The 21,399-nt window shown below is 40.0% G+C and overlaps 1 protein-coding gene across 1 annotated transcript; it reads right to left on the reverse strand.

Annotated features, from left to right (window-relative positions):
* Positions 1-20,039: 20,039 nt before the first annotated feature.
* Positions 20,040-20,617, reverse strand: LOC126678258 (uncharacterized). The gene is made up of 2 exons (XM_050373157.1): positions 20,265-20,617; positions 20,040-20,199 (listed from the first exon to the last, which is right to left on the reverse strand). The coding sequence occupies exons 1-2, from the start codon at positions 20,615-20,617 to the stop codon at positions 20,040-20,042; spliced, it is 513 nt and encodes a 170-aa protein (XP_050229114.1).
* Positions 20,618-21,399: the final 782 nt, after the last annotated feature.

A 21,399-nucleotide genomic window follows, 5' to 3' on the forward strand; every position in this document is an offset into this window, starting at 1 on the left:
CGTAAAAGTGACACTCTGGCGCGTTTCATGTATCTTTAACGCGTCGTTTTGATTATTGTACTTATGTCACGTCACAAGTGTCTCTAACATGTCGTTTTGATTACCTAATCATGGTTAGGTTATGTTACACAAAGTGTGCATGAAAAGTGACAATAGATTAGTATGTCGCGTGTCAAGTCTCTTTAACGCGTCGTTTCGATTACCTAAGCATGGTTAGGTTATTTTATGCAAAGTGTGCGTGAAAAGTTATGCTAGATTAGTATGTCGCGCCTCAAGTCTCTTTAATTTATATTCCGATTACCTAATAAGCATGGTTAGGTTATATTACGTAAAGTGTGCGTGAAAAGTGACGCTAGATTAGTATGTCTCGTCTCAAGTCTCTTTAACGCGTCGTTCCGATTACCTAAGCATGGTTAGGCTATATTACGCAATGTGTACGTGAAAACTGTTGCTAACGTATGTCGTGTCTAAAGTCTCTTTAACGCGTCGTTTCGATTACCAATGCCTTTGTCACGTCACAAGTTTCTCTAACGCGTCGTTGCAATTACCCAAGCTTGGTTAGGTTATATTATGTAAAGTGTGCGTGAAAATTGAAAATAGATTAATATATTGCGTCTCAAATCTCTTTAACGCGTCGTTCCGATTACCTGCGCATGGTTAGGTTATATTATGCAAAGAGTGCCTAATAGTGACGCTATAATAGTATGTTGCGTCTCAAGTCTCTTTAACGCGTCGTTCCGATTACCTAAGCATGGTGAGTAAAAAGTGACACTAAATTAGTATGGCGCGTCTCAATTCACTTTAACGCGTCGTTCAGATAATCTAAGCATGGTTAGGTTATATTACGCAAAGTGTGCGTAAAAAGTGACTCTAGATTAGTATGGCGTGTTTCATCTCTCTTTAACGCGTCGTTTTGATTACCATGCTTATGTTCCGTCTCAAGTCCCTCTAACGCGTCGTTCCGATTACCTAAGCATGGTTAGGTTATATTACGCAAAGTGTGCGTGAAAAGCGACGCTAGATTAGTATGTCGCGTCTCAAGTCTCTTTAAAGCGTCGTTCCGATTACCTAAGCATGGTTAGGTTACACTACGCAAAGTCTGCGTAAAACGTGACGCTAGATTAGTATGGCATATCTCAAGTCTCTTTAACGCGTCGTTTTGATTACCATGCCTATGTCGCGTCTCAAGTCTCTCTAACGCGTCGTTCCGATTACCTAAGCATGGTTTAGTTATATTACGCAAAGTGTGCGTGAAAAATGATGCTTGATTAGTATGTCGCGTCTCAAGTCTCTATAATGTGTCGTTCCGATTACCTAAGAATGGTTAATTTATATTACGCAAAGTGTGCGTGAAAAGTGACAATAGATTAGTATGTCGCGTCTAAATTCTCTTTAACGCGTCGTTCCGATTACCAAAGCTTGGTTATTTTATATTACACCAAGTGCGCGTTAGAAGTGTTGCTAGATTAGTATGTCGCGTCACAAGTCTCTTTAACGTGTTGTTACGATTACCTAAGCATGCTTAAGTTATATTACGCAGTGTGCGTAAAAAGTGACGCTAGATTAATGTGGCGCGTCTCAAGTCTTTTTAACGCATCGTTTCGATTTCATGCTTATGTCCCGTTACAAGTCTCTCTAACACATCGTTCTGATTCCCAAAGCATGGTTAGGTTATATTACACATAGTGTGCGTAAAAAGTGACAATAGATTAGTATGTCGCGTTGCAAGTCTCTTTAGCATGTCGTTCCGATTACCTAAGCATAGTTATGTAAGTTCTCATTAAAAGTGTCGCTAGATTAGTATATCGCGTCACAATTCACTTTAACGCGTTGTTACGATTACCTAAGCATGGTTAGGTTATATTACGCAAAGTGTGCGTAAAATACACGTTACATTATATGGCACGTCTCAAGTCTCTCTAACGCATCATTTCGATTACCATGCTTATGTCACGTTACAAGTCTCTCTAACACGTCGTTCCGATTACCTAAGCATGGTTAGGTTATATTACGCAAAATGTGCGTGAAAAGTGATAATTGATTAATATGTCGTGTCTCAAGTTTCTTTAACGCGTCGTTCCGATTATCTAAGCATGGTTAAGTTATTTTACGCAAATTGTGCGTGAAAAGTGACGCTAGATTAGAATGTCGCGTCTCAAGTCTCTTTAACGTGTCGTTAGGATTACATATGCATGGTTAGGTTATATTACGCAATGTGTGCGTGAAAACTGTCGCTAGGTTAGTATGTCGCGTCTCAAGCCTCTTTAACGCGTCGTTCCGATTACCAAAGCATGGTTAGATTATATTACGCAAAGTGTGCGTAAGAAGTTACGGTAGATTAGTATGCTGTGTCTCAAGTCTCTTTAACGCGCCGTTCCAATTACCTAAGCATGGTTAGGTTATATTACGCAAAGAGTGCGTAAAAAGTGACACTAGATTAGTATGACGCGTTTCAAGTCTCTTTCACGCGTTGTTTCGATTTCCATGCATATGTCGTGTCACAAGTGTCTCTAACGCCTCGTTCTGATTACCTAAGCATGGTTAGGTTAGATTAACCAAAGTGTGCATGAAAAGTGACACTAGATTAGTATGTCGCGACTCAAGTCTTTTTAACGCGTCGTTCTGATTACCAAAGCATGGTTAGGTTATATTACGCAAAGTGTGCGTGAAAAGTAATGTTAGATTTGTATGGCGCGTCCTATGTCTCTTTAATGCGTCGTTCCGATTACCTAAGCATGGTTAGGTTATACTACGCAAAGTGTGCGTGAAAAGTGACACTAGATTAGTATGTCACGTCGCAAGTCTATTTAACGCATCGTTCCGATTACCTAAGCAAGGTTAGGTTATTTTACACAAAGTATGCGTGAAAAGTGACGCAAGACTAGTATGTCGGGTCTCAAGTCTCTCTAACGCGTCGTTCCGATTACCTAAGCATGGTTATGTTATATTACGCCAAGTGCGAGTTAAATGAGTCGCTAGATTAGTATGTCACGTCACAAGTCTCTTTAACGAGTCGTTATGATTACCTATGGATGGTTAAGTAATACTACCAAAAGTGTGCGTAAAAAGTGACGCTAGATTAGTATGACGCGTCTCAAGTTATTTTAACGTGTCGTTTTGCGTAAAAAGTGACGCTAGATTAGTATGGCGCGTCTCAAGTCTCTTTAACGCATCGTTTCGATTACCATGCTTATGTCACGTTACAAGTCTCTCTAACAAATCGTTCCCACTACCAAAGCATGTTTAGGTTAACGCAAAGTTTGCGTGAAAATTGACAGTAAATTAGTATGTCGCGTCTCAAGTCTCTTTAACGCGTCGTTTCGATTACCTAAGTATGGTTAGGTTATTGTACACAAACTGAGCGTGAAAAGTGTCACTAGATTAGCATGTCGCGTCTCAAGTCTCTTTAACGCGTCATTCCGATTACCTAAGAATGGTTAGGTTATCTTACGCAAAGTCTGCGTGAAAAGTGACGCTAGATTAGTATGTCGCGTCTCAAGTCTCTTTAACGCGTTGTTCCGATTACCTAAGCATGGTTATATTATATTACGCCAAGTGCGCGTTTAAAGTGTCGCTAGATTAGTATGTCGCATCCAAGTCCCTTTAACGCGTTGTTACAATTACCTAAGCATGGTTAAGTTATATTACGCAAAGTGTGTTTAAAAAGTGACGCTAGATTAGTATGGTGCGCCTCAAGTCTCTTTAACGCATCGTTTCAATTACCTAAGCATGGTTAGGTTATTTTATGCAATGTGTGCGTGAAAAGTGACGCTAGATTAGTATGTAGCATCTTAAGTCTCTTTAACGCGTCGTTCCGATTACCTAAGCATGGGTAGGTTATTTTACGTAAAGTGTGCGTGAAAAGTGACGCTAGATTAGTATGTTGCGTCTCAAGTTTCTTTAGCACGTCGTACCGATTAGCTAAGCATGGCTAGATTATACTACGCAAAGAGTGTGAATAGTGACTCTAGATTAGTATGTCGCGTTTCGAGTCTCTTTAACGCGTCGTTTCGATTACCATACTTATGTTGCTTAACAAGTGTCTCTGACGCGTCATTCTGTTTATCAAAGCATGGTTAGGTTATATTATGCAAAGTGTGCGTGAAAAGTGACAATAAATTAGTATGTCCTGCCTCAAGTCTCTTCAACACGTCGTTCTGATTACCCATGGATATGTTATATTACGCCAAGTGCGCGTTAAAAGTGTCGCCAGAGTAGTATGTCACGTCACAAGTCTCTTTAACGCGTTGTTACGGTTACATAAGCACGGTTAGGTTATATTACGCAAAGTTTTTTGTAAAAAGTGATGCTAGATTAGTATGTCGTGTCTCAAGTCTCTTTAACGCGTCGTTTTGATTACCATGCTTATGTTACATTACAAGTCTCTCTAACATGTCGTTCTGATTACCTAAGCATGGTTAGGTTATGTTACGCAAAGTGTGCTTCATATGTGACAATAGATTAGTATGTTGCGTCTCAAGTCTCTTTAACGCGTTGTTACGATTATCTCATCATTGTTAGGTATTTTACACAAATTGTGTGTGAAAAGTGACGCTAGATTAGTTTGTCGTTTCTCAAGTCTCTTTAACGCGTCGTTCCGACTACCTAAGCATGGTTTGGTTATATTACGCAATGTGTGCGTGAAAACTATCGCTAGGTTAGTATGTCGCATCCCAAGTCTATTTAACGTGTCGTTCCGATTACCTAAGCATGCTTAGGTTATATTACGCGAAGTGTGGGTGAAAATTGAAAAGTGACGCTAGATTAGTATTTCGCGTCTCAAGTCTCTTTAACGCGTCGTTCCGATTATCTAAGCATGTTTAGATTATAATAAGCAAAGAGGGGTTAAAAAGTGGCGCTAGATTAGTATGGCGCGTTTCAAGTCTCTTTAACACATCGTTTCGATTACCATGCTTATGTCGCGTCACAAGTGTCTCTAATGCGTCGTTCTGATTACCTAAGCATGGTTAATTTATATTACGCAAAGTGTGCATGAAAAGTTACAATAGATTAGTATGTCACGTCTTAAGTCTCTTTAACTCGTCGTTCTGATTACCTAAGCATGGTTAAGTTATATTACGCAAAGTGTGCGTGAGAAGTGACTCTAGATAAGTATGTCGCGTCTCAACTCTCTTTAACTCGTCGTTCTGATTACCTAAGCATGGTTAAGTTATATTACGCAAAGTGTGCGTGAAAAGTGATGCTCAATTAGTATGTCGCGTCTCAAGTCTCTTTAACGCGTCGTTCTGATTACCTAAGCATGGTTTCGTTTTATTACACCAAGTGCGCGTTAAAAGTGTTGCTAGATTAGTATGTCGCGTCACAAGACTCTTTAACGCGTTGTTACGATTACCTAAGCATGGTTAGGTTATATTACGCAAAGTATGCGTAAAAAGTGACGCTCTAGATTAGTATTTCGCGTCTCAAGTATCTTTAACGCGTTTTTTCGATTATCATGCTTATGCACGTCACAAGTCTAACACGTCATTCTGATTACCAAAGAATGGTTAGGTTATATTACGCAAAGTGTGCATGAAAATTGACAATAGATTAGTATGTCACGTCTCGAGTCTTGTTAATGAGTCATTTCGATTACATATGCATGGTTAGGTCATTTTACATAAAGTGTGCGTGAAAAGTGACGCTAGATTAGTATGTCGCGTCTCAAGTCTCCTTAACACGTCGTTCCGATTACCTAAGCATGGTTAAGTTATATTACGCAATGTGTGCGTGAAAACTGTTGATAGGCTAGTATGTCACGTCTCAAGTCTCTTTTACGCGTCGTTCCGATTACCTAAGCATGGTTAAGTTATATTACGCAAAATGTGCGTGAAAAGTGACGGTAGATTAGTATGTCGTGTCTCAAGTCTCTTTAATGCGTCGTTCCGATTACCTAAACTTGGTTAGATTATTCTACGCAAAGCGTGCGTAAAGAGTGACGCTAGATTAGTATGGCGCGTTTCAAAAATCTTTAACACGTAATTTCGATTACCATGCTCATGTCGCGTCACAAGTGTCTCAAACGCGTCGTTCTAATTACCAAAGAAAAGTGTGCGTGAAAAGTGACAATATATTAGTATGTCGCATCTCAAGTCGCTTTAAAGTGTCGTTCTGATGACCTAAGCTTGGTTAGGTTATTTTACGCAAAGTGTGCGTGAAAAGTGACGCTAGATTGGTATGTCGCTTCTCAAGTCCCTTTAACGTGTGTTCCGATTACCTAAGCATTGTTAGGTTATATTACGCAAAGTGTGCGTGAAAAGTGACCCTAGATTAGTATATCGCGTCTCAAGTATCTTTAACACGTCGTTTCGATTACCAAAGCATGGTTATGTTATATTACGCCAAGTGCAAGTTAAAAGTATCGCCAGATTAGTATGTCGCATCACTAGTCTTTTTAACGCATTGTTATGTTACCTAAATATGGTTAAGTTATATTACGCAAAGTGTGCGTAAAAAGTGTCGTTAGATTAGTATGGCACGCCTCAAGTCTCTTTAACGCATTGTTTCGATTACCATGCATATGTCACATTACAAGTTTCTTTAACACATCGTTCCGATTACCATAGCATGGTTAGGTTAAATACACAAATTGTGCGTGAAAAGCGACAATTGATTAGTATGTCGCGTCACATGTCTCTTTAACCCGTCGTTCCAATTGGTCATGGTTGGGTTATTTTACGCAAAGTGTGCGTAAAAAGTGATGCTAGATTAGTATGTCGTGTCACAAGTCTCTTTAACGCGTTGTTCCAATTACCCAAGCATGGTTTAGTTATATTATGCGATGTGTGCGTGAAAACTGTTGCTAGGTTACGTTCTAATTACCTAATAATCATGGTTAGGTTATTTTACGCAAAGTGTGCGTGAAAACTGACGCTAGATTAGTATGTCGCGTCTCAAGTCTCTTTAACGCGTCGTTTCGAATACCTAAGCATGGTTAGGTTATATTCCGCAAAGCGTGCGTCAAAAGTGATGCTAGATTAGTATGGCGCGTTTTAAGTCTCTTTAACGCATCATTTCAATTACCGTCGTTCTGATTACCTAAGCATGGTTAGGTTATATTACGCAAAGTGTGCGTGAGAAGTGACGCTAGATTAGTATGTCGCATCTCAAGTTTCTTTAATGTGTGTTTCGATTACCTAAGCATGGTTAGGTTATATTACGTAAAGTGTGCGTGAAAATTGATGCTAGATTAATATGCCGCCTCCTAAGTCTCTTTCATGCGTCGTTCCGATTACCTAAGCATGGTTAGGTTATATTACGCAAAGTTTGCGTAAGTGACGCTAGATTACTATAGCGCGTCTCAAGTCTCTATAACGCGTCGTTTCGATTACCATGCTTAAGTTGCTTAACAAGTGTCTTTAACGCGTCGTTCTGATTACTTAAGTATGGTTATGTTATATTATGCAAAGTGTGTGTGAAAAGTGACAATAGATTAGTATGTCGCGCCTCAAGTCTCTTTAACGCGTCGTTCCGATTACCTAATCATGGATATGTTATATTACGCCAAGTGCGCGTTAAAAGTGTCGCTAGATTAGTATGTCACGTCACAAGTCTTTATAACACGTTGTTACGATTACTTAGGAATGGTTAGGTTATATTACGCACAGTATGTGTAAAGAGGGACGGTAGATTAGTATGTCGCATCTCAAGTCTCTTTAAGGCATCATTTTGATTACCATGCTTATGTTATGTTACAAATCTCTCTAACACGTCGTACCGATTACCTAAGCATGGTTGGGTTATATTACGCAAAGTGTGTGTGAAAAGTGACAATAGATGAGTATGTCGCGTCTCAAGTGTCTTTAACGCGTCATTTTGATTATGTAAGCATGGTTAGGTTATTTTGGGCAAATTGTGCGTGAAAAGTGACGCTAGATTAGTATGTCGCGTCTCAATTCTCTTTAACGCGTTGTTCCGATTACCTAAGCATGGTTAGGTTACATTACGCAAAGCGTGCGTGAAAAGTGACGCTAGATTAGTATGTCGCGTTCTCAAGTCTGTTTAACCCGTCGTTCCGATTACCTAAGCATGGTTAGGTTATATTGTGCAAAGTGTTCGTGAAATGTGACGCTAGATAAGTATGTCGCGTTCTCTTTAACGCGTTCCGATTACCTAAGCATGGTTAGGTTATATTACGCAAAATGTGCTGCAAAAGTGACGTTAGATTAGAATGTCGCGTCTCAAGTCCCTCTAATGCGTCGTTCCGATTTCATAAGCATGGTTAGGTTATATTGCGCAAAGTGTGCGTGAAAAAGGACACTATATTAGTATGTGTCGTTCCAATTACCCAAAAATGGTTAGGTTATATTACGCAAAGTTTGCGAGAAAAGTAAGGCTAGATTAGTATGTTGTGTCTCAAGTCTCTTTAACGCGTCGTTTTCATTACCTAAGCATTGTTAGGTTTTATTATGCAAGGTGTGCCTGAAAAGTGACGCTAAATTAGTATGTCGCGTCTCAAGGCTCTCTTATGCGTCTGATAACCTAAGCATGGTTAGGTTATATTATGCAAAGTATAGTTCAAAAGTGACGCTAGATAAGTATGTCGTGTCTCAAGTCTCTTTAATGCGTCATTTCGATTAACATGCTTATGCCGCGTCACAAGTCTCTCTAACGCGTCGTTCAGATTACCCTAATTAGGTTATATTACGCAAGGTGTGCGTGAAAAGTAACAATAGATTAGTTTGTCGTATCTCAAGTCTCTTTAATGCGTCGTTCCGATTACCTAAGCATGAGTAGGTTATATTACGAAAAGTGTGCGTGAAAAGTTACAATAGATTAGTATGTCGCGTCTCAAGTCTATTTAACGCGTCGTTTCGATTACCTATGCCTGGTTGGTTATATTATGGAAAGTATGCGTGAAAACTGACGTTAGATGAGTAAGTTGCGTTTAAATTCTCTTTATCGCGTTGTTCCGATTATCTAAGCATGGTAAGGTTATAAAAAACAAAGCGTGCTTGAAAACTGACGCTAGATGAGTATGTCGCGTCTCAAGTCTCTTTAACGCGTCGTTCCGAATACCTAAGCATGGTTAGATTATATTACGCAAAGTGTGCGTGAAAAGTGATGCTAGATTAGTATGTCGCATCTCAAGTCTCTTTAATGCGTCGTTCCGATTACCTAAGCATGCTTAAGTTATATTACACAAAGTGTCCGTAAAAAGTGATGCTAGATTAGTATCGCGCGTCTCAAGTCTCCTTAACGCGTCGTTTCAATTACCATACTTATGCCGCGTCAGAAGTCTCTCTAACGCGTTGTTCCGATTACCTAAGCATGGTTAGGTTATATTACGCAAGGTGTGCGTAAAAAGTAATAATAGATAAGTTTGTCGCATCTCAAGTCTCATTAACGCGTCGTTCCGATTACCTAATCATGGTTAGGTTATATTACAAAAAGTGTGCGTGAAAAGTAACAATAGATTAGTATGTCGCGTCTCAAGTCTATTTAGCGCGTCGTTCCGATTACCTATGCATGGTTAAGTTATATTATGAAAAGTATGCGTGAAAACTGACGCTAGATGAGTAAGTTGCGTCTCAATTCTTTTTATGAAAAGTAAGCGTGAAAACTGACGCTAGATGAGTAAGTTGCGTCTCAATTCTCTTTATCGCGTTGTTCCGATTATCTAAGCATGGTTAGGTTTTAATAAACAAAACGTGATTGAAAAGTGACGCAAGATTAGTATGTCGCGTCTCAAGTCTCTTTAACGCGTCGTTCCGATTACCCAAGAATGGTTAGGTTATATTATGTAAAGTGTGCGAAAAAAGTAAGGCTCGGTTAGTATGTTGCGGCTCAAGTCTCTTTAACGCGTCGTTCCGATTATCTAAGCATGGTTAGGTTATATAACGCAAGGTGTGCGTGAAAAGTGACGCTAGATTAGCATGTCGCGTCTCAAGGCTCTTTAATGCACCGTTCCGATGACCTAGGCATGGTTAGGTTATATTATGCAAAGCATAGGTTAAAAGTGACGCTAGATTAGTATGTCGCGTCTCAAGTCTCGTTATCGCGTCCTTTCGATTATCATGCTTATGTCGAGTCACAAATCTCTTTAACGCGTCGTTCCGATTACCTAAGCATGGTTAGGTTATATTACGCAAGCTGTCCGTGAAAAGAAACAATAGATTAATATGACGTGTCTCAAGTCTCATTAATGCGTCGTTCCGATTACCTAAGCATTTTACGAAAAGTGTGCGTGAAAAGTGACAATCGATTAATATGTCGCATCTCAAGTCTATTTAACGCGTATTTCTGATTACATATGCATGGGTGGGTTATATTATGAAAAGTGTGCGTGAAAACTGACGCTAGATTTGTATGTTGCGTCTCAATTCTCTTTATCGCATTGATCCAATTATCTAAGCATGATTAGGTTATAATAAACAAAGCGTGCTTGAAAAGTGACGCTAGATTAGTACGTCGCGTCTCAAGTCTCTTCAACGCGTCGTTCCGATTACCTAAGCATAGTTAGGTCATATTACGCAAAGAGTGTGTGAAAAGGGACGCAGGAAAAGTATGTCGCGTCTCAAGTCTCTAAAAAGCGTCGTTCCGATTACCCAATAATGGATAGGTTATATTAGGCAAAGTGTGCGAGAAAAGTTGCGCGCATGCTAATCTCTTTAACGCGTCGTTCCGATTACCTAAGCATGGTTAGGTTATATTACAAAATGTGTGCGTGAAAAGTAACAATAGATTAGTATGTCGCATCTCAAGTCTCTTTAATGCGTCGTTACGATTACCTAAGCATGGTTCGGTTACATTACGCTAAGTGTGCGTGAAAAGTGATGCTAGATTAGTATGGCGCAACTCACGTCTCTTAAACGCGTCGTTCAATTACCATGCTTATGTCGCATCACAAGTCTCTCTAGCGCGTAGTTCCAATTACCTAAGCATGGTTTGGTTATATTGTGCGTGAAAAGTGTTGCTAGATTAGTATGTTGCATCTCAAGGCTCTTTAAAGCGTCGTTCCGATTACCTAAGCATGGTTAGGTTATAATACGCAAAGTTTGCGTGAAAACTGATGCTAGATTAGTATGTCGCTTCTCCAGTCTCTTTAGCGCGTCGTTTCGATTACCATGCTTATGTCACGTCACAAGTCTCTCTAACGCGTCGTTCCGATTACCTAAGCATAGTTAGGTTATAGTACGCAAAGTGTGCCTAAAAAGGATCAATGGATTTGTATGTCGTGTCTCAAGTCTCTTTAACGCGTCGTTCCGATTACCTAAGCATGGTTAGGTTATATTAGGCATAGTGTGCTTGAAAAGTGACGCTAAATTAATACAAGTCTCTTTAACGCATAGTATGTCGCGTCTCAAGTCTCTTTAACGCTTCGTTCCGATTACCATACTTATCTAACGTCACAAGTCTATTTAAAGCGTCGTTTCAATTACCTAAGCATGGTTAGGTTATATTACGCAAAGTGTGCGTGAAACGTGACGTTAGATTAGTATGTCGGACACTTTTCATAATATAACCTAACCATGCATAGGTAATCGGAACGACGGGTTAAATAGACCTGAGACTCGACATACTAATCTATTGTCAGTTTTCACGCACACTTTTCATAATATAACCTAACCATGCTTAGGTAATCAGAACGACGCGTTAATGAGACTTGAGATACGACATACTAATCTACTGTTACTTTTCACGCACACCTTGCGGAATATTACCTAACCATGCTTAGGTAATCGGAACGACGCGTTACAGAGACTCGTGACGTGACACAAGCATGGTAATCGAAACGACACGTTAAAGAAACTACTTTTGACCTATACTTTGCATAATATAACCTAACCATGCTTAGGTAATCAGAACGACGCAAAGAGCCTTGAGACGCGACATACTAATCTAGCGTCACTTTTCAGGCACACCTTGCGTAATATAACCTAACCATTCTTAGTTAATCGGAACAACGCGTTAAAGAGACTTGAGACACAACATACTAATCTAGCCTTACTTTTCTCGCAAACTTTGCGTAATATAACCTAACATTCTTGGGTAATCAGAACGACGCGTTAAAGAGACTTGAGACATCATGACATACTAATCTAGCGTCACTTTTCACGCACTCTTTGCGTAATATAACCTAACCATGCTTAGTCAATCGGAACGACGCTTTAAAGATAACGCGACATACTTATCTAGCGTAACTTTTCACGAGCACTTTGCGTAATATAACCTAACCATTCTTAGGTAATCGGAACGACGCGTTAAACAGACTTGAGAACGCGACATACTAATCTAGAGTCACTTTTTACACACGCTTTGCGTAATATAACCTAACCATGCTTAGGTAATCGGAACAATGCGTTAAAGAGAATTGAGACGCGACATACTAATCTAGCGTCACTTTTCATGCACCCTTTGCGTAATATAACCTAACCATGCTTAGGCAATCGGAATGACGCGTTAGAGAGACTAGTTACGCGACATAAGCATGGTAATCGAATCGATGCATTAAAGAGACTTGAGAGGTGCCATACTAATCTAGCGTCACTTTTTATGCACACTTTGCGTAATATAACCTAACCATGCTTAGGTAATATGAACGACTCGTTAGAGAGACTTGTGATGCGACATAAGCATGGTAATTGAAACGACGCATATATGAGACTTGAGACGCGCCATACTAATCTAGCATCACTTTTCACGCACACTTAGCGTAATGTAACCTAACCATGCTTAGGTAATCGGAACGACGCATTGAAGAGACTTGAGATGCGACATACTAATTCTATTGTTACTTTTCATGCACACGTTTTGTACTATAACCTAACCATGCTTAGGTAATCAGAACGACGCGTTAAAGAGACTTTAGACGCGACGTGCTAAGCTAGCTCAACTTTTCGCGCACACTTTATATAATATAAACCTAACCATTCTTGGGTAATCGGAACGACGCGTTCAAGAGACTTGAGACGCGACATACTAATCCTGCGTCTTTTTTCACGCACTCTTTGTGTAATATAACCTAACTATGCTTAGGTAATCGAAACGACGCATTAAAGAGCCTTGAGACGCGACATACTAATCGAGCATCACTTTTCACGCACACCTTGCGTAATATAACCTAACCATACTTAGCTAATCGGAATGACGCGTTAAAGAGACTTGAGATGTGACATACAAATAGCGTTACTTTTCTTGCACACTTTGTGTAATATAATGTAAATATTCTTGGGTAATCAGAACAACGCGTTCAAGAGACTTGAGACGCGATATACTAATCTAGTGTCACTTTTCACGCACTCTTTGCGTAATATAATCTAACCATGCTTAGGTAATCAGAACGACGAGTTAAAGAGAACGCGACATACTTATCTAGTGTCACGTTTCATGCACCCTTTGCGTAAGATAACCTAACCATGCTTAGGTAATCGAAACAACGCGTTAAAGAGACTTGAGACGCGAAGTACTTATCTAACGTCACTTTTAAAGCACGCTTTGTTTATTATAACCTAATCATGCTCTGATAATCGGAACAATGCGATAAAGAGAATTGTGACGGAACATACTAATCTAGAGTCAGTTTTCACGCACACGTTTCATGATATAACCTAACCATGGGCATAGGTAATCGGAACGACGCGTTAAATAGACTTGAGACGCGAGATACTAATCGATTATCACTTTTCGCGCACACTTTTCGTAATATAACCTAACCATGCTTAGGTAATCGGAACGCGTTAAAGAGACTTGAGACACGACTTACTAATCTATTGTTTCTTTTCACGCACACCTTGTGTAATATAACCTAACCATGCTTAGGTAATCGGAACGACGCGTTAGAGAGACTTGTGATGCGACATAAACATGATAATCGAAACGAAGCGTTAAAGAGACTTGAGACAAGACATACTAATCTAGCGTCACTTTTGACCTATACTTTGCATAATATAACCTAACTATGCTTAGGTAATCGGAACGACGCATTAAAAAGCCTTGAGACGCGACATACTAATCTAGCGTCACTTTTCACGCACACCTTGCGTCACATAAATAATACGTATGTAATTGAGTTAAAGCTTAGGTAATCGGAACGACGTGTTAAAGAGACTTGAGACGCAACATACTAATCTAGCCTTACTGTTCTCACACATTTTGCGTAATATAACCTAACCATTCTTGGGTAATCGGAACGACGCGTTAAAGAGACTTGAGACGCGACATACTAATCCCGCGTCACTTTTTACGCACTCTTTGCGTAATATAACCTAACCATACTTAGGTAATCGGAACGGCGCATTAAAGAGCCTTAAGAGGCGACATACTAATCTAGCGTCAGTTTTCACGCACACCTTGCGTAATATAACCTAACCATGCTTAGCTAATCGGAACGACGCATCAAAAGGACTTGAGACGAAACATACTAGTCTAACGTTACTTTTCTCGCGCACTTTGCGTAATATAACCTAACCATTCTTGGGTAATCGGAATGACGCGTTAGAGAGACTTGAGACGCGACATACTTTTCTAGTGTCACTTTTCACGCACTCTTTCCGTAATATAACCTAACCATGCTTAGGTAATCGGAACGATGCGTTAAAGAGAACGCGACATTCTTATCTAGCGTTAATTTTCACGCACACTTAGCGTAATATAACCTAACCATTTTTAGGTAATCGGAACGACGCGTTAAAGAAACTTGAGACGCGACATACTAATCTAACGTCACTTTTCAATCAGACTTTGTTTATTATAACCTAATCATGCTTAGATAATCGGAAAAATACGATAAAGAGAATTGAGACGCAACATACTAATTTAGCGTCTGTTTTCACGCACACTTTTCATAATATAACCTACCCATGCATAGGTAATTGGAACTAGGCGTTAAATAGACTTGAGACACGACATACTAATCGATTGTCACTTTTCACGCACTCTTTTCGTAACATTCTTAGGTTATCGGAACGACGCGTTAAAGAGACTTGAGACACAACATACTAATCTATTGTTTCTTTTTACGCACACCTTGCGTAATATAACCTAACCATGCTTAGGTAATCGGAACGACGCGTTAGAGAGACTTGTGACGCGACATAAACATGATAATCGACACGACTTGTAAAAGATACTTGAGACGTGACATACTAATCTAGAGTCACTTTTGACCTATACTTTGCATAATATAACCTAACCATGCTTAGGTAATCGGAACGACACATTAAAAAGCCTTGAGACGCGACATGCTAATCTAGCGTCACTTTTCACGCACACCTTGCGTTATATAACCTAACCATGCTTAGGTAATCGGAACGACTCGTTAAAAAGACTTGAGACGCAACATACTAATCTAGCCTTACTTTTCTCGCACACTTTGCGTAATATAATAATCAGAACGACGCGTTAAAGAGACTTGAGACGCGACATACTAATCCTGCGTCACTTTTTACGCATTCTTTGCGTAATATAATACTTAGGTAATTGAAACGACGCATTAAAGAGCCTTGAGACGCGACATACTAATTTAGCGTTACTTTTCACGCACACCTTGCGTAATAAAACCTAACCATGCTTAGCTAATCGGAACGACGCATTAAAAGGACTTGAGACTCAACATACTAATCTAGCGTTACTTTTCTCGAGCACTTTGCGTAATATAACCTAACCATTCTTGGGTAATCGGAAGGACGCGTTAAAGAGGCTTGAGACGCGACATACTTTTCTAGTGTCACTTTTCACGCACTCTTTCCGTAATATAACCTAACCATGCTTAGGTAATCGGAACGACACGCTAAAGAGAACGCGACATTCTTATCTAGCGTCAATTTTCACGCACACTTTGCGTAATATAACCTAACCATGCTTAGGTAATCGGAACGACGCGTTAAAGAGACTTGAGACGCGACATAATAAAATATCGTTACTTTTCAAGCAGACTTTGTTTATTATAACCTAATCATGCTTAGATAATCGGAAAAATACGATAAAGAGAATTGAGACGCAACATACTAATTTAGCGTCAGTTTTCACGCACACTTTTCATAATATAACCTACCCATGCATAGGTAATCGGAACTACGCCTTAAATAGACTTGAGACACGACATATTAATTGATTGTCACTTTTCACGCACACTTTTTGTAACATTCTTAGGTAATCGGAACGACACGTTAAAGAGACTTGAGACACGACATATTAATCTACTGTTTCTTATTACGCACAACACCTTGCGTAATATAACCTAACCATGCTTAGGTAATCGGAACGACGCACTAAAAAGCCTTGAGACGCGACATGCTAATCTAGCGTCACGTTTCACGCACACCTTGCGTTATATAACCTAACCATGCTTAGGTAATCGGAACGAGGCGTTAAAGAGACTTGAGACGCAACATAATAATCTAGCCTTACTTTTGTCGCACACTTTCCGTAATATAACCTAACCATTCTTGGGTAATCAGAACGACGCGTTAAAGAGACTTGAGACGCGACATACTAATCCTGCGTCATTTTTCACGCACTCTTTGCGTAATATAACCTAACCATACATAGGTAATCGAAACGACGCATTAAAGAGCCTTGAGACGCGACATATTAATCTAGCGTCACTTTTCACGCACACCTTGCGTAATAAAACCTAACCATGCTTAGCTAATCGGAACGACGCATTAAAGAGACTTGAGACTCAACATACTAATCTAGCGTTACTTTTCTCGCACACCTTGCGTAATATAACCTAACCATTCTTGGGTAATCGGAACGACGCGATAAAGAGAATTGAGACACGACATACTAATCTAGCGTCACTTTTCACGCATCCTTTGCGTAATGTAACCTAACCATGCTTAGGTATTCGAATCGACGCGTTAAAGATACTTGAGACATACTAATCTAACATCACTTTTGATCTAAATTTTGAATAATACAACCTAACCATGCTTAGGTAATCGGAACGACGCATTAAAGAGCCATGAGAGACGACATACTAATCTAGCGTCACTTTTCACGCACACCTTGCGTAATATAGCCTAACTATGCTTAGGTAATTAGAACGACGCGTTAAATAGACATGAGATGCGACATACTAATCTATTGTCATTTTTTACGCACACGTTGCGTAATATAACCTAACCATGCTTAGGTAATCGAAACGACGCGTTAGAGAGACTTGTTAAGCGACATACTAATCTAGGGTCACTTTTCAAGCATACTTTGCAAAAAATAACCTAACCATGCTTAGATTACCTAAGTATGTCGCGTGAAAATTGAAAATTGACAATAAATTAGTATGTCGCGTCTCAAGGCTCTTTAACGCGTCGTTTCGATACCTAAGTATGGTTAGGTTATTGTACACAAAGTGTGCGTGAAAAGTGAAGCTAGATTAGTATGTCGTGTCTCAAGTCTCTTTAACGCGTCATTCCGATTACCTAAGAATGGTTAGGTTATTTTATGCTAAGTGTGCGTTAAAAGTGACGCTAGATTAGTATGTCGTGTCTCAAGTCTCTTTAACGTGTGGTTCCAATTACCTAAGCATGGTTATGTTATATTACGCTAGATTAGTATGTCGCATCTCAAGTCTCTTTAACGCGTCGTTTCGATTAACATGCTTATGCCGCGTCACAAGTCTCTCTAACGCGTCGTTCAGATTACCCTAATTAGGTTATATTACGCAAGGTGTGCGTGAAAAGTAACAATAGATTAGTTTGTCGTATCTCAAGTCTCTTTAATGCGTCGTTCCGATTACCTAAGCATGAGTAGATTATATTACGAAAAGTGTGCGTGAAAAGTTACAATAGATTAGTATGTCGCGTCTCAAGTCTATTTAACGCGTCGTTTCGATTACCTATGCCTGGTTGGTTATATTATGAAAAGTATGTTTGAAAATTGACGTTAGATGAGTAAGTTGCGTTTAAATTCTCTGTATCTCGTTGTTCCGATTATCTAAGCATGATAAGGTTATAATAAACAAAGCGTGCTTGAAAACTGACGCTAGATTAGTATGTCGCGTCTCAAGACTCTTTAACGCGTCGTTCCGAATACCTAAGCATGGTTAGATTATATTACGCAAAGTGTGCGTGAAAAGTGATGCTAGATTAGTATGTCGCATCTCAAGTCTCTTTAATGCGTCGTTCCGATTACCTAAGCATGCTTAAGTTATATTACACAAAGTGTCCGTAAAAAGTGATGCTAGATTAGTATCGCGCGTCTCAAGTCTCCTTAACGCGTCGTTTGAATTACCATACTTATGTCGCGTCAGAAGTCTCTCTAACGCGTTGTTCCGATTACCTAAGCATGGTTATGTTATATTACGCCAGGTGTGCGTAAAAAGTAATAATAGATAAGTTTGTCGAATCTCAAGTCTCTTTAACGCGTCGTTCCGATTACCTAATCATGGTTAGGTAATATTACAAAAAGTGTGCGTGAAAAGTAGCAATAGATTAGTATGTCGCATCTCAAGTCTATTTAGCGCGTCGTTCCGATTACCTATGCATGGTTAAGTTATATTATGAAAAGTATGCGTGAAAACTGACGCTAGATGAGTAAGTTGCGTTTCAATTCTCTTTATGAAAAGTAAGCGTGAAAACTGACGCTAGATGAGTAAGTTGCGTCTCAATTCTCTTTTTCGCGTTGTTCCGATTATCTAAGCATGGTTAGGTTTTAATAAACAAAACGTGATTGAAAAGTGACGCAAGATTAGTATGTCGCGTCTCAAGTCTCTTTAACGCGTCGTTCCGATTACCCAAGAATGGTTAGGTTATATTATGTAAAGTGTGCGAAAAAAGTAAGGCTCGATTAGTATGTTGCGGCTCAAGTCTCTTTAACGCGTCGTTCCGATTATCTAAGCATGGTTAGGTTATATAACGCAAGATGTGCGTGAAAAGTGACGCTAGATTAGCATGTCGCGTCTCAAGGCTCTTTAATGCGCCGTTCCGATGACCTATGCATGGTTAGGTTATATTATGCAAAGCATAGGTCAAAAGTGACGCTAGATTAGTATGTCGCGTCTCAAGTCTCTTTATCGCGTCCTTTCGATTATCATGCTTATGTCGAGTCACAAATCTCTTTAACGCGTCGTTCCGATTACCTAAGCATGGTTAGGTTATATTACGCAAGCTGTCCGTGAAAAGAAACAATAGATTAGTATGACGTGTCTCAAGTCTCATTAATGCGTCGTTCCGATTACCTAAGCATTTTACGAAAAGTGTGCGTGAATAGTGACAATCGATTAATATGTCGCATCTGAAGTCTATTTAACGCGTATTTCTAATTACATATGCATGGGTAGGTTATATTATGAAAAGTGTGCGTGAAAACTGACGCTAGATTTGTATGTTGCGTCTCAATTCTCTTTATCGCATTGTTCCAATTATCTAAGCATGATTAGGTTATAATAAACAAAGTGTGCTTGAAAAGTGACGCTAGATTAGTACGTCGCGTCTCAAGTCTCTTCAACGCGTCGTTCCGATTACCTAAGCATAGTTAGGTCATATTACGCAAAGAGTGTGTGAAAAGGGACGCAGGAAAAGTATGTCGCGTCTCAAGTCTCTTAAAAGCGTCGTTCCGATTACCCAAGAATGGATAGGTTATATTAGGCAAAGTGTGCGAGAAAAGTTGCGCGCATGCTAATCTCTTTAACGCGTCGTTCCGATTACCTAAGCATGGTTAGGTTATATTACAAAATGTGTGCGTGAAAAGTAACAATCGATTAGTATGTCGCGTCTCAAATCTCTTTAATGCGTCGTTCCGATTACCTAAGCATGGTTAGGTTACATTACGTTAAGTGTGCGTGAAAAGTGATGCTAGATTAGTATGGCGCAACTCACGTCTCTTAAACGCGTCGTTTCAATTACCATGCTTATGTCGCATCACAAGTCTCTCTAACGGGTAGTTCCAATTACCTAAGCATGGTATTGTTAGCACACAAAACTCGAACATACCGGCATTATCTCAAACAAAAATGAAAAAAAATTGCAACGATAAACACTTCAAACGACTAAAGAAAAACAACAAAAAGAAAACAAACATTAAATCGAACCTCTTGGGAATGCCTCCCAAGTGCGCTTGTTTCAAGTCGAAAGCTCGACCGTCGCACGGTGGACTCATGTAGGAGTTGTGAAAGATATCTCATCTTCCACCCGATTCGTCAAGGGTCCAAGATACGGTTTGCATCGGTGGCCATTAACCTTGAAAGTTTCACCGTTAGAATTCTCCAATTCCACCGCACCGTGATTCGCCACATTCCGGATTTTGAATGGGCCACTCCAACGAGATTTCAATTTACCCGGAAACAACCGCAAACGTAAAAATTGTAAAGAAGTACAAACGAGCCAACCTCTAAGACCTTTGGGAAGATGTGAGCATCATGCCATCGCTTCGTTTTCTCCTTATAGAGCTTGGCGTTCTCATATGCCATGAAGCGAAATTCATCTAACTCATTCAATTGAAGTAACCGCTTCTCTCCCGCCGCTTTAAAATCAAAGTTCAACTTCTTTATTGCCCAATACGCTCGATGCTCAAACTCTAAAGGAAGATGACATGCCTTCCCATAGACAGTACGGAACGGAGACATCCCAAGTGGAGTTTTGTAGGCCGTCCTATACGCCCACAATGCATCATCCAATTTCAAAGACCAATCTTTTCGGGATCCATTCACCGTCTTCTCAAGAATTCTTTTCATTCACGGTTCGAAACCTCAACTTGGCCACTCATTTGGGGGTGATAAGGTGTGGCGACCCGGTGATGCACATTGTACTTCCTCATAAGAGCTTGAAATTGCCGATTGCAAAAATGCGAACCGCCATCACTAATGACCACTCTAGGGGTCCCAAACCGATTCACTAGCCGCTTAAGAAAACTCAACACCGCTTTAGCATCGTTAGTGGGCAAAGCCTCCGCTTCCACCCATTTCGAAACATAATCTACACATACCAAAATGTATTGGTTTTTGAATGATACCGGAAAAGGCCCCATGAAATCTATACCCCATACATCAAATATCTCCACTTCTGGAACTGAAGTCAAAGGCATCTCGTCTCTTTTTGAGATGTTGCCTACACGTTGACACCGATCACAATGGTCAACAAACTCTTTGGCATCACGAAATAAGGTTGGCCAAAAGAACCCGCTCTCAAGCACTCTAGCGGCGGTTCTTGCCGAACCATAATGTCCGGTCTCATGACATGAACTCAAAATGGGCATCATTTCCCCCAAGGCCACACATCGTCTCAACATCCCATCCCCACATATTTTAAACAAGAAAGGTTCATCCCACAAGTACCTTTTAACATCGGATAAGAACTTCTTCCTTTTGTGAGATGTCAAGTCCGGAGGCATGACTCCCGATGAGAGGTAATTTGCAAAATCGGCATACCATGGTGTCTCCACTTCCCGAATCATCATAAGCATTTCGTCCGGAAACCGCTCATTAATCTCCACACCAATAGGAATTGGTTCCGGATT

Source organism: Mercurialis annua, linkage group LG4 (assembly GCF_937616625.2).
Source record: "Mercurialis annua linkage group LG4, ddMerAnnu1.2, whole genome shotgun sequence".
Taxonomy (NCBI): domain Eukaryota; kingdom Viridiplantae; phylum Streptophyta; class Magnoliopsida; order Malpighiales; family Euphorbiaceae; genus Mercurialis; species Mercurialis annua.